General features: G+C 41.8%; 1 protein-coding gene across 1 annotated transcript in view; it reads right to left on the bottom strand.

The window, feature by feature from the left end:
* GSK3B (glycogen synthase kinase 3 beta) overlaps positions 1-14,190 on the bottom strand; it is a 151,519-nt gene that overhangs the window by 37,917 nt on the left and 99,412 nt on the right. Inside the window, exons 5-6 of the mRNA XM_080340922.1 lie at positions 12,561-12,691; positions 8,008-8,114 (exon numbers count right to left, since the gene is read on the bottom strand). Coding sequence (XP_080197048.1) covers positions 8,008-8,114; positions 12,561-12,691 — 238 coding nt within the window. The remainder of the gene's footprint in view (positions 1-8,007; positions 8,115-12,560; positions 12,692-14,190) is intronic.

The raw sequence follows: 14,190 nt of genomic DNA, 5'->3' as shown, positions 1-14,190 counted from the left end.
ACAAGTAGTCACTAGCAGCTACTACTCTACATGAAGAAAATGTTCCTAATCTATTACAGGTATATCTTCTTACATGTAAATAAGGCAATTAAATACTACAACAGCAGCTTTAAAATGTTTAAGTGTACTGTAGAATAGTTAATTCAAATGAAAAAACTAATGAAGCAAATGCAGTAAACACTGCATAGCAGATGTCTGTAGAGAATCTACTGCAACTGCACATCAAACACTGAAGTTTAAGCTGTTCAACACCATAAAAGTAGTGCACCTAGATGCAGACATAACTGCTTCTCCAAAAAATAGATTGACTAAAAGTTTTTCTAGAAAGTCATCATTTGTTCAATGCATATCTGAAATCTGACACACACACAAGAAAATCTAACCTCAAACAAGCAATCAGTAAGGAAAGATTTGTAAAGCCTACAATACTGTAATGCCCCAAAAGGGAAAAGAACAAAACCAGTCCCCCTCCACCCATCTTTCTTTGAAGTCTTGCCTGCTGTTACGAGCTAACCTTCCCCCATCAAATAACAGTTGCATCACCACAATCCAAAACCCAGAGAATTTACCTCCTCCTGAGGCCTGTTCCAACCTGAGATAACCCACGCTGTGACACAGATCCTTATTCCTCTAGTGTATTTAATCTATGCCATTGGGAAGCTGGATGCACACAGTGTCAGTTATAGCTAAAGGTCTGTGTAAGGAAAATGTCTCCAACAGTTCTCTAAACAGTCTATTATCACTTTGTCACAACCATTAGAGAATGATGCAAAAAACAAACATACATACATACATTGAGGAATTCAAGATTAGTAACAAAATCTGCACATTAGAACAGACTTTTCCTTCCCCCATTTCTAAGTGAAAAAAGTAGCAAAAGTAGCTTCTAAGTGCAAAAATAGCTTCTCCCCTTCTCAAGAAAGATATGGTTCAATCATAACATATGGTAGGCAAAAAGCACTGCTCATTATTGCAGCTTTCTAAATCATTCACCTCTGAGTCAAATGGATGTAATCTACATAATGCCTTAATACAAACTACATCTGGTTTTATCCTGAAAAGCAACTACTTCCAATACAAACAGCAACCAGAGATAATCTGAAGTTTGAGCCTCAAATTTCAACAACCAAGCATACCAGATTGTGCTTTGGATCATATTTAATAAAAGCTGACATAGCCACCAAGGTGTAAAAGAATGTTCAATTGCATCCAACTTCTAAACAACATCTTTCTCTGATAGCTCCTGTTGTTGGACTAACACACAACAAAATCATGATGCAAAGAATCACTGTTTATGTCATCCTATGCATACTGTGTTTATAGGAAATTACATAACAGTTCAACAGATAGCACGGATTTCTTCAGAAGTTTTGAAGAAACAGATTAAATGTACTAAGCAGTCAAGAGTACTGTAACTTAAGAATATTTAAAGGCACCTTAAAGGGTTTTTGAAAAAGCTAAGTCCTTTACACTGAGTATACAAAACATGTGGTACCTCAGAGCCATAATCATTATTTACAACTTCAATCCTTATTTTATGCTGAAAAAGAAACAATATATGAAAAGGAAAAATACTTGACAGAATACAGACAAATCCAAAGCTGACATGGGAGTAAATCAGCATTCACAGCTTGCTTCCTTTTAAATATTTTGCAACTATGCCAGCATGGTTTTTTTCTGAATTAGACTGTGGCTTTTAAAAACCTATTTTAAATAATGTCCTGGTCTGGCTGGTCCATGAAGTTGGCTTTGTGCTGTCCTATCCGTTCCCAGTCCCCCCAAATGCCTTTGCACTCCACCAGCCAATTCCAGACAAGTCTGAAAGGCAGAAGTCTCGAACCAGTTACAGAAGTTTTGTAGCAGCAGTGGGGAGAGCACGCATCAGTGTTGCTGCTGGGGAGAGGGGGGCTCAGTCCCTGCAGAACCCGCTGGGCTTGCCCCCAGCCTGCCAAACTGCAGCTGCAAACACGTCAAAGGATGTGCAGGCCCTTGCTTAAACAAGAAGGTCAAGCAGAAAACAGCAGAAGGTACATGAGAAAGCTGAGTGCATCACAGGAGGGAGAGAAGAGAAAAAGATGTAAGTCACGAGGAAATAGCTGGGGAAGTCTGAGGAATACTTGATGCGTTTGTGATTGTAATCCATCAAGCACAGAACAAATACATCGGAAACATATGTGGTGGTTCTTCATTCAGCAAAATCTTCCAAATGGAGTGATTTAATGCCTTGTTAAAAGTCTACTTAATTTTCCATGGTTTTCCTTGCTAACAGTTTAAACACACACTGAAATAAGCTACAGGCATTCCAAAAAAACCCAACTATTTTTCAGGAGTGCAATTTCACCGACTTCCAAATTGGGGTTTGTGCAATGTTTCCTGGGCAAGCAAGTGAACAAACCCTGGAAGCATCCTCAAGGAAAGCCAGAGAGCAGAGGCTAACTTCAGCAGCTCCAGGCAGGGATGGCAACAAAACGTAACTTACACAGGTGTTTATACAGCTCTGATGAGCCAGGTACAATAAGGAAGAAACCGGGAAATTTCAGCTCTGCTGAAACTTGATGAAATTTATGCCATTGACTTTAACAGGACTAAAATTTGGCTCCGGGATAGCTTGCCTCTCCCCCACCCCCCGCTGTGAATATGGCATTTTAAATTTTATCTTCCAAATTTGGGTGGTAACACCTTCTCAAGCCTGAAGTAAAAAAGGACTAAATTCTATATTTAAAGACACGTTACTTAAGAGAAGTGATAAGGTAGTCAATATTAGTTTTTGATAACTCAACATCCTTTTCTGCCTTAGCACAGTCACGGCTAACAATTATAGGTTAATAATCTTTCAGAGCAAACTTGTGGTGTAACTACTTGCTCCCACAGGAGGAGAAGCATTTTCTGAACTACTTGTTTTTAATATGTGGAATTTAATTAAGGCAAAATATGACTATCATTCACATGATGGACTCGATGATCCTGAGGGTCTCTTCCAACTGAAATTATTTGGTGATTCTATGCTTTAAACTAGTTAATATATAAAAGAGAACCTTTTAAGAAAACAAGTCACAGACCATCTTTATGTTAAACTACTTGGGATAATGTGAAATTTTAGGAGAAAATACTGAAAGCTATCAATTTTATATAGAAGAAAGTAGGCAAAGCTACCTTTTTCAAACCTTCAGTGAAATGTAGTCTAACCAACATGGACAGTAAATGCAACTACTCTCCAAAAGCAACCCTCAAATAAGCTAATTTCAGATAGCTTTCACACACTGTAATAGTAGCTAATGTCATATCTTTTGTAGACTGAAGAACACTCAGATAAATACCATTATCACACTAACTACCTGCACCAATTTAAGCACACAAAAATTCATATAGCCTCTTACACTACAAAACTTTTCTTAAATTAAGTTTCTGTTGCTTTATTATCTTCACAGTTGTCAGGTGGACATTAAATTGCCTAATAATATTATCTGTATAATTCCCTTGCTGTTGAATGCCATTCCAGCATTAGAAAAGGTAAGAAAATTTCTCTTCAGGAAGAGGCATCTGGCAAGACTGGCTGAAAAATACACTCTTTAGCTTCAATTCTACAAGTGGACAAAGGTGAATTCCAGCTGTCTATAACAGACTACCCTGTCCACAAATTTCATTTTTGTGATCTCAAACTCTGTCTTTCTAAGCTGAGAAGCTGGCCCTCCTCTCCACCACAAAAGCACCATACATTGTATTACACTATTACACTCCAGCTCCTCTAACTTGTTACCTGGAGAGCATGAAGAGGAAAAAATACATATTAAGAAATTTCCTTTATCTGACACTTTACAGGGTACATTTACCTATCCACTTTTTTTTTTTTTTTTCATCTATTCATCTCCGCTTCACTATCCCTTGATCTTGACAGACTTCCTTCATCTTGGAGACAACTCAAAGTTGCTGCTCTGGAAACAGTGAAAACAAACTAGCAGGGAGGAAATCAGGAGTCAGAAAAGCAGCTCTAGGAAATCATAAAATCAGCAGCTTCTAGTTGCCAAATGCCAGAGCCTGAAGTGCTTTTCACTGCTGCTGGTTTGGACCAATTTTTGGGATGTCAGAGTGAGAGCAAAATTCTGGATTACAGGCATGTGTGCTACACTGGTGCAAGTTTTGCACATCAAGCCACCACAGATCCACACATTATGGAGACAGAATGAGGCTGAAACCTGAAAACACTTGGAAAGCCATGCTTGATCCAGTATTTGGAACAAAAGCTAAATGCAAGTATCTGTATTCTTCTGTAATGAAGAGATGAAACTACAATGACAGGTGATAGACGACCTCAGTAAATTAACGCACGTGCTTATTTTCAGCGTTAGAAGTTGCCATCCCAGACACAGAGGCAAATATTTTTCACTGCTTGGCAACAGGTTTGGGACATCTTGTGGTGGTTCTTCCCCAAGAAACTCTGTAACAGCCCAACTACACATGCCTCCAGAGGAGCTTCTGCTCCAAACTGCTGAGGTGAAATACTCTCTCCCTCCGTCTTAGTGCTTGCTAGGAAAGTGAATGAGTAACTTCATGACACTTATTTTTGGACACCCCAAGAGAAGCCAGCAATACAGCCATGCAGATCAATCTTTCCCTGCCAGTAGCTATAAATGTTCCCCCTGGAACACTCTCAACTCCCACCAGTGCAATGGCTGAGAAAATGTGCTGAGACCAGCAGATCCTTGTTATGCAGAAACACTGCCATGTTGTGCTGAGTCCTCCATTGCCCCATCACCTAACTTGGCAAAAAAACCCAAACAACAGCACAAAAAAAAAAAACAAACAAAAAAAGCATGTTATGGAGGTAGACCTTAACTGCAGGGCTTCTTTTTATGCAAGAGGATCATGTGGCAACAGACACATCTGCACCCACCCCTGCTCCAGCGCCTGTGTTTGTCCCAGGACGTTGTAGGGGAATGTGGGCAGCCATCCCACTGTTTTTCAGCAGCCAACAGCATCCACATGACCGGAGCAGCCAGCACATGCCAGCAACATACTGTGGGATGGCGTAACACACACAGAGCTGCAAGGAAGACACTTCAGCCAAAACGCTGTCAAGTGATAGCTGAAGGGATTGGTCTGCAAAAAAAGCCTCCTGCGAATCAGCTGCAGGAACAAAACTATGTACCATCCCCAACAAGACTTAGGGACATGCACATGCTTGCAGAATTCACAGTCAAAGGTGCATGAAAGCCCAAACTGTACAAGCTATGAAGGTGTCCAAGTGACATGAATGTTTGTGCCTGACCACTGAAAAATCCTTTAAAGTTGTAGCACAGGCAGATGACAGATGCTATATTGCAGCACGTTACAATAATAAGCCCTGCAGTGACGTTAGCAAGCAACAAAAACCTTAGGATAACAGCTGGATGCCTCACAGATAACATACAGAAAAGTTCTAAGTAAAACACTTTTTGGCTTCACATTCTTCACTGATTTTATTTTTAATGTAGTTTTAAGACAGTATATTTAAACAGAAGAGTGAAGATCCCTACTTTACACGTAAACTCAGTTTTTATTACCACATAACACACACACAAATGGATTCTTCTACAGAGAAAAAGACTCTATAGCAGGAAAAGGCTGTTGTGCTAACACTTCAGAAGAAAACAAATGAGAAGACACAAGCATGTTCACATCACAAAAAAAAAAGCTCTAAAACGTGGCATTACAATACTGAAGCATTTCGCAGTTCCCTATACTTTGAGCTATGGATAAAATACTGATAAATAAATGTTCCTTCCTGTCCCTCTCTTTTAAGAAACCTATCTGTGCCTGTTGTTTGGTGTACAAATAATGGTGGTTGAGTTCAGATGAGCAGTCTCATGTGAAATGGGGAAGATTTCCCACTAAGCGCTGTTGCTGCCTATCCAGCAAGAACTAAGGAATATCCTGGTATGTACCGCCACTGGAAACAACAGCATCACAAACCTAAACCCCTAGAATTTCTAACATATTGCAGAATTCTGGGAAACTGCAAAGTAAGTTTGTAAAAGTATTTTATTACTTCTCGGCTCTCAAATGCAAAGATTCTGTTGAGAAGGAAGTAAAGGATAGAAAAGAAAGAGTATTTGCTGAACTTCATTTTCAAGCTATTCCACACAAGTTTCAGAGAAGAGGCTTGGGGGCACAGGGGTTTTTTTTGGGGGAGGGCACAAGAAAGTCTGAAAAACGATTAAAACTCATGATGTTTTTGGCAAGTGGAAAATGGACTCCTCACTTTAGAATATTTTCATTAGAACTACTTTAGGGACCAGCAGATAAGAAAACAAAAATAGAAAAAGCAACTTTAAACCAGTTCTGCAAATAAGTTTAATCTTAAAGTCATTATACAGTTGGAGCAAGAGACATTTCACAAGCTTATCTATAAAGAAGTCTCTTCTGGCGACACCTGAAATATTTGTTTTATGCAGTTATCCTCTGAAACAAGTTGTCTCGGTGCATTCTGATAAGGCAGCTGAGCCAATCTATCAGCTCGCAGCTGGCAAAAAGATGTCAACCAGGACCAGCCACCTTCCTCTCACTCATGAGCTACCACCACGTTGCTTTTACCAGGGCTCTGCTACTTATCGAACTACACAGTAATGCTGACTCAACTCACTAATGTAGCAGAAAGATATACTATATATATACTATATGTCTCCTGCCAATGGAAGCTGCACTGGTGCATTAAACACTAAACCATGAGAGCCAAGGTACGCAGGGGCAAGAAAGAACAAGGGCTGGGACTGCCACTTTTGGCAGCAGCCACCAATAAGTAAGTTCTGCCCTTTTATCTTTGTGTCATTACTTTCCTCACACTTCTTATGGTTCTGCCTCTTTTTTCCTATCAGGGAGATACATAAGTGTTGCTATAATACATACTGAAGAATAAGTAATTGAAAAAAAATAGTGAGAGCAGGAAAGTCTTCAGGAATGCTTCTGTTCTCAAAAGAAATGCAGAGCTCAGATGGGCCAGCCTACCACTGAGTTAGCACCAGTCAGAACATACTAACTTTAACTGTTTATAAACATATCCCATCAAGACTTACTGTGATCTCCAAATCCTTCTGGAAATATTATACCTTGCCTAAGTGACTCAAGTCCATTAGCAAGGTAAAACCTTAGCACAGTATTGGGGAACCTGAGAGTCAAATCCTGTCTCTACTGCTAGCACCCAGAAGCAGCACAGGGAATATCTTCACTAAAAAACTGAAGTTACCCAAAACCAGCTGACACACTGATGCTCATTTTAATGACTTTTCATTTTGTTGTTCATATTTTGGACTCCACTGTAAGAAAACCCGTGTGTTCCCTGTCCTCTGCCAAAACTTCCAGCTTCCCTAACATTTCCATGAGACAGCTATGTGCCAGGTATTAGACAGAAGTCTTCATGTTCAAAATTAATGACTAAAGAACAACAAAAGTTATCAGAATACGTGAAATCAGAAATACTGCTGTATGCTATGTATTAAAAATGTCAAGAGAGTTTAAAGCCCATCATTAGGCCACATTTTCCCTCCCACTAAAAGCTCTCTACTAAAACCTAAGTAAATAAGTTACAGAATTATTTGTGTGTAATTCACAGCATTTAGAAGCAGTAGTTGAGATTTCTGTGGTCATTCTTTATAGTTACTTTAAGTCATCAAAATGCTTTTATGGCTTGAGAACTCATACCTACTTTTAAACTAAATGCCAAAACTAACTGGACATTTGTTTGAAATCAGATTTCCCCCATATATTAAAAAAGCCCCTTTCCTAATGTAATTGACACTGAAATCTCAAAAAGGCATAGAAATCACAGCAGCTGTCTACAAAACGTGTATATTTTGTTAAGAAGTTGTACATGCCCACTGACAACAGAATTCTGCCTCAGCGGATTATAGCCAACATTTCTGGAAACCTTTAACTTTAATTTAACTTTTAAACCTTAAACCTTAACCTTTAAATTTAACTACAGAACAAAAACTCATGCAGTTGGTATAGATTTCAACAAATACGCATACATACCTATACTGGAGGTATAATCGGTGGCTCCAAAGATCAACTCTGGTGCCCTGTAGTACCGAGAGCAGATGTATGAGACATTAGGTTCTCCACGAACCAGCTGTTTTGCACTGAAAAGGAAACAAATCTTTCAGTAATGAATAGTTTCACAATGTTGCAGTACAGACCAACATTAAGCTTGGGCACCCTTCACCCACACCCAATTCCTAAATGCTACAGTACCATGTTCTTCTAAGTTGACGCAAGCCACAGACTCAATGATTTACCATGAAATCAGTCCAATCTATCAAGAAACTGCCTTATATTAGACATAGCAAAGGAGATTCTGACTACAGTCCAGGCAATATATAGGGTCAGATTTTTGGCTGGCAGTTGTCTTTTACCAGGTACAAAGGTTGGTTTACAAAGAAAAAGAAGACAGAATACGTTGCAGTCAAACATTTTAAGGTTCAAAAGCTCTGGATACTCACCAGAAACAAGAGTAGGGTTTTTGATAACTATTTTTTTTTTAAATTTCCATCAGAAATTAAAGGATCTTTGCTGTTTAAGGGAGTGTAGCATGAGGCAGAAGAAGTATGAGGAGACAAAGGAAAAAAACTTTGCCATTATAGTCACATGATAATGGTCCATAACTAACATGAAGGTTTAATTTGTACTCCAATAGATTAGTCACAAAGTATCTAACCTACATTATTACCCTAACTATCACCTTTGAAAGAATTTCAGAAAGTAAAGGCACATGAGAGCACATTACTTTTGGAATACGAGCCTATGAACATATTATACTTCTTTCTTAATTAACCCTAAGTATTAGATGGAAAGAAACTGGAAGATAAAACTAGCCTTTCAGAAATACAGCATTCAAGTAAGCAGCACCAAACTGAGCTGAAAGGAAAGCCAGACAAATCCAATGTCCAGCCTTCAGGAAACTCTTCTCAGCCTTCAAGGAATAAGGGCTCCCACCAACTATTTAGCCTATTTTAAAGTCTCAGTTTTCTGCTTTCTAGTAGAAACTACAATTAACAAATTCCGCCAGAGAAGTAGTACCACCTTTTTATGCATTGTTACTTTTGAGTTTCAGTGCAATTCCTATTTTGTGCCAGCACTGGTGAGGTAGCGCTGAGGAGGAGATTCCCAAGCCACCAGGCATGACGATGCACTGCTTGAATAACCATCTGACATTCCTACTCACTACAGGCAAGCAAATTTAGCAACAGCAGCTTCCGTGACCTCTTGCACATATGCCCTAACTATTTTAGTCTGCAAAGTTATAGCACAATCTAAAGACTGAAACTCCCCAGAGAGAAACCTGTCTCCTGTCCCAGTGTCAATTCCCAGAATTTCTGTATCAGTTCTAAGACGGGGCTGGACTCCAAAGCTGATTCACTTGAATGGAGGATATGGGAAATAAATGTGCCATTGGAAACAACAATACAGACATCCACTATTTAGGAGCTTAATTAGAAGTGTTGTTTCTCAAAGGTGGAGTAGGGTCTTTGAACATGAGCTAGTGGAGCTCATCAACAGAGCTTTAAATTAGACATGATGGGGGCAGGGGACAATATCAGGCTTGCCTGTGACAAGCTGTGGGATGAGACACCAAGGATAAAGGGGTGTGGTGCTAGGGAGGACCCTCAGCTGGTGGCCCTGGGATGTGCTGGCCTCATTGGAGCACAGTTGAAATCTCATGGAGATGAGGCAGGGGCTCCTGAGTTTATAGAGGCCAACAGGAAAACACCAGTGAAATACTTAAAAGGAATGAAGGGCTGTTCCGCTAAGAAGGTGATGCGGTTGACAGACCAGCTGAAGCGCCTCCATACCACTGCAGGCAGCATGGGCAACAAGCAAGAGAAGCTGGAAGCCACCAGGCTGTTAAAAGGCTACAACCTAGTGGCCTTTATCGAAATTTGGTGGGACAGATCCCATGACTAGAGCATGGTGACTGATGGCTACAGGCTGTTCAGAAGGAGGGAGGGAGGGAGGGAGGGAGGGAGGGAGGGAGGGAGGGAGGAAGGAAGGAAGGAAGGAAGGAAGGGTTTGTCCTCTACATCAAGAGACTGAGAGTGTGAAGAGCTGCCTCTGAGGAATAACCATGAGCAGGTTGAAAGCTTATGGGTAAGAATCAGAGACAGAGGCAATAAAAGGAACCTTGTGGTTGGTGTTTACTACAGGCTGCCCAAGGGGCTGGCATGGCTGAGTCACAGAATCACAAGACCTGCTGGTCAAACTGAAGGGTAAGATGGAAATGCACGGATGGTGGAAGCAGGGACAGGTATCCCAGGAAAAGTACAGGGACACTGCCCGGTTGTGCAGAGATGGGGTCAAGAAGGTCTAGGCACAGCTGGAGCTCAACTTGGCAAGGGATGCAAAGAATAACAAGGGCTTCTGCAGGTACATCAACCAGAAAAGGTCAAAAAAAGTGGGCCTCCCTGGTGAGCACAACTGGTAAACTGCTAACAATAGATAAGGAGAAGGCTGAGGTACTCAACAACCGTTTTGCCTCAGTCTTCACTGTTAAGCTCTCTTCCTACACCTCTCAAGTAGATCGACTGCAAGATAGGGACTGAAAGAGCAAAGTCCCTCTCACTGTAAGAGAAGATCAGGTTCATGACCACCTGAGGAACCAGAATATACATAAATCTTGATGAGGTGAATTCCAGAGTCCTGAGGGAATTGGCTGATGTAATTGCCAAGCCACTCTGCATGATATTTGAGAAGTCATGGCAGTCAGGTGAAGTCCCTGGTGACTGGAAAAAGGGAAACATTGCACCCATTTCTAAAAAGGGTATAAAGAACCACGGGAACTACCGCCATGTCAGCCTTATCTCTGTACTTGGGAAGATCATGGAACAGATCCTCCTAGAAGCTGTGCTAAGGCACATGGAGGACAGGGAGGTGATTTGGGACAGTCAGCAAGGCTTTACCAAGGGCAAGTCCTGCCTGCCCAAACTAGTGGCTTTCTGCGGTGGAGTAACAGCATCAGTGGACAAAGGAAGGGCTACTACAGATGTTGTCTATCTGGACTTCTGTAAAGCCTTCGACATGGTCCCCCACAACACCCTTCTCTCTGAACTGGAGAGGTATGGATTTGATGGGTGGATTGTTCAATGGATGAGGAACTGGCTGGATGGTCACACCCAGAGAGCAGTGGTCAATGGCCCAATGGATGGATGGACACCAGTGACAAGTGGTGTCCCTCAGGGGTCCATACTGGGACCAGTACTATCTTCACCAATGACATAGTGGGATTGAGCGCACCCTCAGCAGGTGGTGCAGCTGACACACCTGAGGGTCAGTTAAGACACCCAGAGGGACCTGGACAAGCTTGAGAAGTGGGCTCAGGCAAACCTCATGAGGTTCAACAAGGTCAGGTGCAAGGTCCTGCACCTGGGTCAGGGCAACTCCCAGTATCAATACAGGCTGGGGATTAAAGAGATTGAGAGCAGTTCTGTGGAAAAGGACTGGGGGTGTGGGTGGATGAAAGATTGGACATGGACTGGCAATGTGTGCTTGCAGCCCAGAAGGCCAATTGTATCTTGGGCTGCACCAAAAGTAGCATGGCTAGCAGGTCAAGCGAGGTGATTCTGCCTCTTAGCTCTGCTCTGGTGAGACCCCACCTGGAGTCCTGTGTCCAGCTCTGGAACCCTCAGTACAGGAAAGACATGGACCTGTTGGAGAGGGGCCAGAGGAGGCCACAAACATGATCAGAGGGCTGGAACAGTTCTGCCGTGAGGACAGACAGAGAGTTGGGGTTGTTCAGTCTGGAGAAGAGAAGGCTCCAGGGAGACCTTATGGCAGCCTTTCAGTACTTAAAAGGAGCCTGTAAGAAAGATGGGGACAGACTTTTTAGCAGGGCCTCTTGCAACAGGACAAGGAGTAATGGTTTAAAACTAAAGGAAGGGAGATTCAGGCCAGACATGAAGGAATTTTTTACAATGGTGATGGTGAAACACTGGCACAGGTTGCCCAGAGAGGTGGTAGATGCTCCATCCCTGGAGACATTCCAGGCCAGGCTGGACAGGGCTCTGAGCAACTGATCTAGTTGAAGATGTCCCTGCTCATGACTAGATGACCTTTGAAGGTCCCTTCCAGCCAAAACTATTCTATGATTCTGTGATCTTGAGCCCCTACAGTATTTGAAATTTTAAGTGAATTGGTGTACACACAAGTAGACTAATAAAGTGCAACATTAGTCTTTTTAGGTTACTACACCATTATACCTGTCTTCTCTTCCCCAGACACACTTCACCCTAATATATGGTGGTATTTATCCATGGCATACTAGTTCCTCTATGCAACAGCATATTTATTTTCTTTTTCTAATACCTGCATAAATAACAGGATTGAACTTTAATGCTCTCCCTCTTTACATCCTTTTTCCAGCTCTTTTCCCCCTCCCTTCATAAAAACTAAGCTTAAGAAGAAAACAGTATATTAAGAATTCCTCTTTCAAAACCACAAACAAAGAACGCAGAGGATTTCTTTGCAAGGTTGCACCCAGGTTCAGTTTGACAGAAGTTCTTTCCAACCAGGTTTCAGGCCACAGATGCACTTACCTTCCGAAGTCACAGAGTTTTAGAACAGCTGTATCAGGGTCCAGCAAGAGGTTCTGTGGTTTTATATCCCGGTGGCAGATCCCAAAGGAATGGATATAGGCTAAACTCCGGAACAGCTGATACATGTACAACTGGAACACAGAAACATTGCATAAGGCATACTTTTCCAGACAAAACAGGGCAAACAATTAATTTAGTACAAACTCTTACCAGAAGCAAAACAACCCACTCAATAAAGACCCTACTGAATGCATGTTAGTGCTACAAAGATGAGCAAGGCATTCACATAACTTCCCCACCTGCCACTTGCCAACATACCCACACAGTTCAAATTTGTTCATTTGTCCTTTTAAAAATGAGTACAATTCAAAAAAATTAATTGTACCAGCTTCCCAACATTCATAAATAATGGTAGGCATAAAAACAGATACAAAATAAAGGTGTTCAGTTTGGTCTATAAATCAGCCTCCACATAGAAATCAACTATTACACATCATTTAAAAAACAAAAAACAAAAACACACAAACCCCAAAAAACTCCAAAAACCCACCACCTCCCAACAATAAAAAACACCACAAACAAAACTCAAACCAAACCAACAAAACTAAAACAAACAAAACCCCTTGAGTTGATGAAGTTATTAACAACATTGAATATTGCCCAAGGAACATGGTAGTGTCTCAGCCTGTCACTTGAATGAATCTCCCAGTTTCTCTTGGTGATGGGGGACTCCATTCAATTTCAAATCTCCAGGCAAAAAGAGAAGGTAGATTAAAACAACTGCTCAGAATAACATTATGTAAGGCACAGCAAACAAGTATGCTCAGGGAGAGTTTTCTCTGCCCCCTTTCCAAGGCTGGCTAAACCCTCAACAGGGAGGAACACAGCAAGGGGAGATCACAGAATGACAGAATGGTTGGGGTTGGAAGGGACCTCTGGAGATCATCTAGTCCAACCCACCTGCTAAAGCAAGTTCACCAAGAGCAGATCACACAGGAATGTGTCCAGGCAGGTCTTGAATGTCTCCAGAGAAGGAAACTCCACAAACTCTCTGGACAGCCTGTTCCAGTGCTCTGGCACCCTCACTGAGAAGAAGTTTCTTCTCATATTCAGATGGAACCTCCTATGTTTCAGTCTGTACCCATTGCCCCTCATCCTATTGCTGGGCACCACTGAAAGGAGTCTGGTCCCATCCTCTTGACATCCACCCTTGAGATATTTCTAAGCATTGATAAGATCCCCTCCTAGTTTTCTCTTCTCCAGGCTGAACAGACCCAGCTCTCTCAGCCTTTCCTCTTATGAAAGACGCTCCAGACCTCTAATCATCCTTGTAGCCTGCCGCTGGGCTCCTTTTAGTAATCCCTTCTCCTTCTTAAACTGGCAAGCCCAGAACTGGATGCAGTACTCCAGATGCGGCCTCATCAGGGCAAAGTAGAAGGGGAGGATAAATCTCCTTCAACCCGCTGGTCACACTCTTCCTTCTTGGCCACAAGGGCACATTGCTGGCTCATGGTCAACCTGTCATCCACCAGGATTCCCATGTCCTTTCTCTGTAGCGCTGTTTTCCAGCAGGTCCACCCCTAACCTGTACTGGTGCCTGGGGTTATTCCTCCCCAGGTGCAGGACCCTA

This window comes from Nesoenas mayeri (genome assembly GCF_963082525.1).
Source record: "Nesoenas mayeri genome assembly, chromosome: 1".
NCBI lineage: Eukaryota > Metazoa > Chordata > Aves > Columbiformes > Columbidae > Nesoenas > Nesoenas mayeri.
Note: the sequence above shows the minus strand (reverse complement) of the source record. Positions and strands in the feature narration are given on the sequence as shown.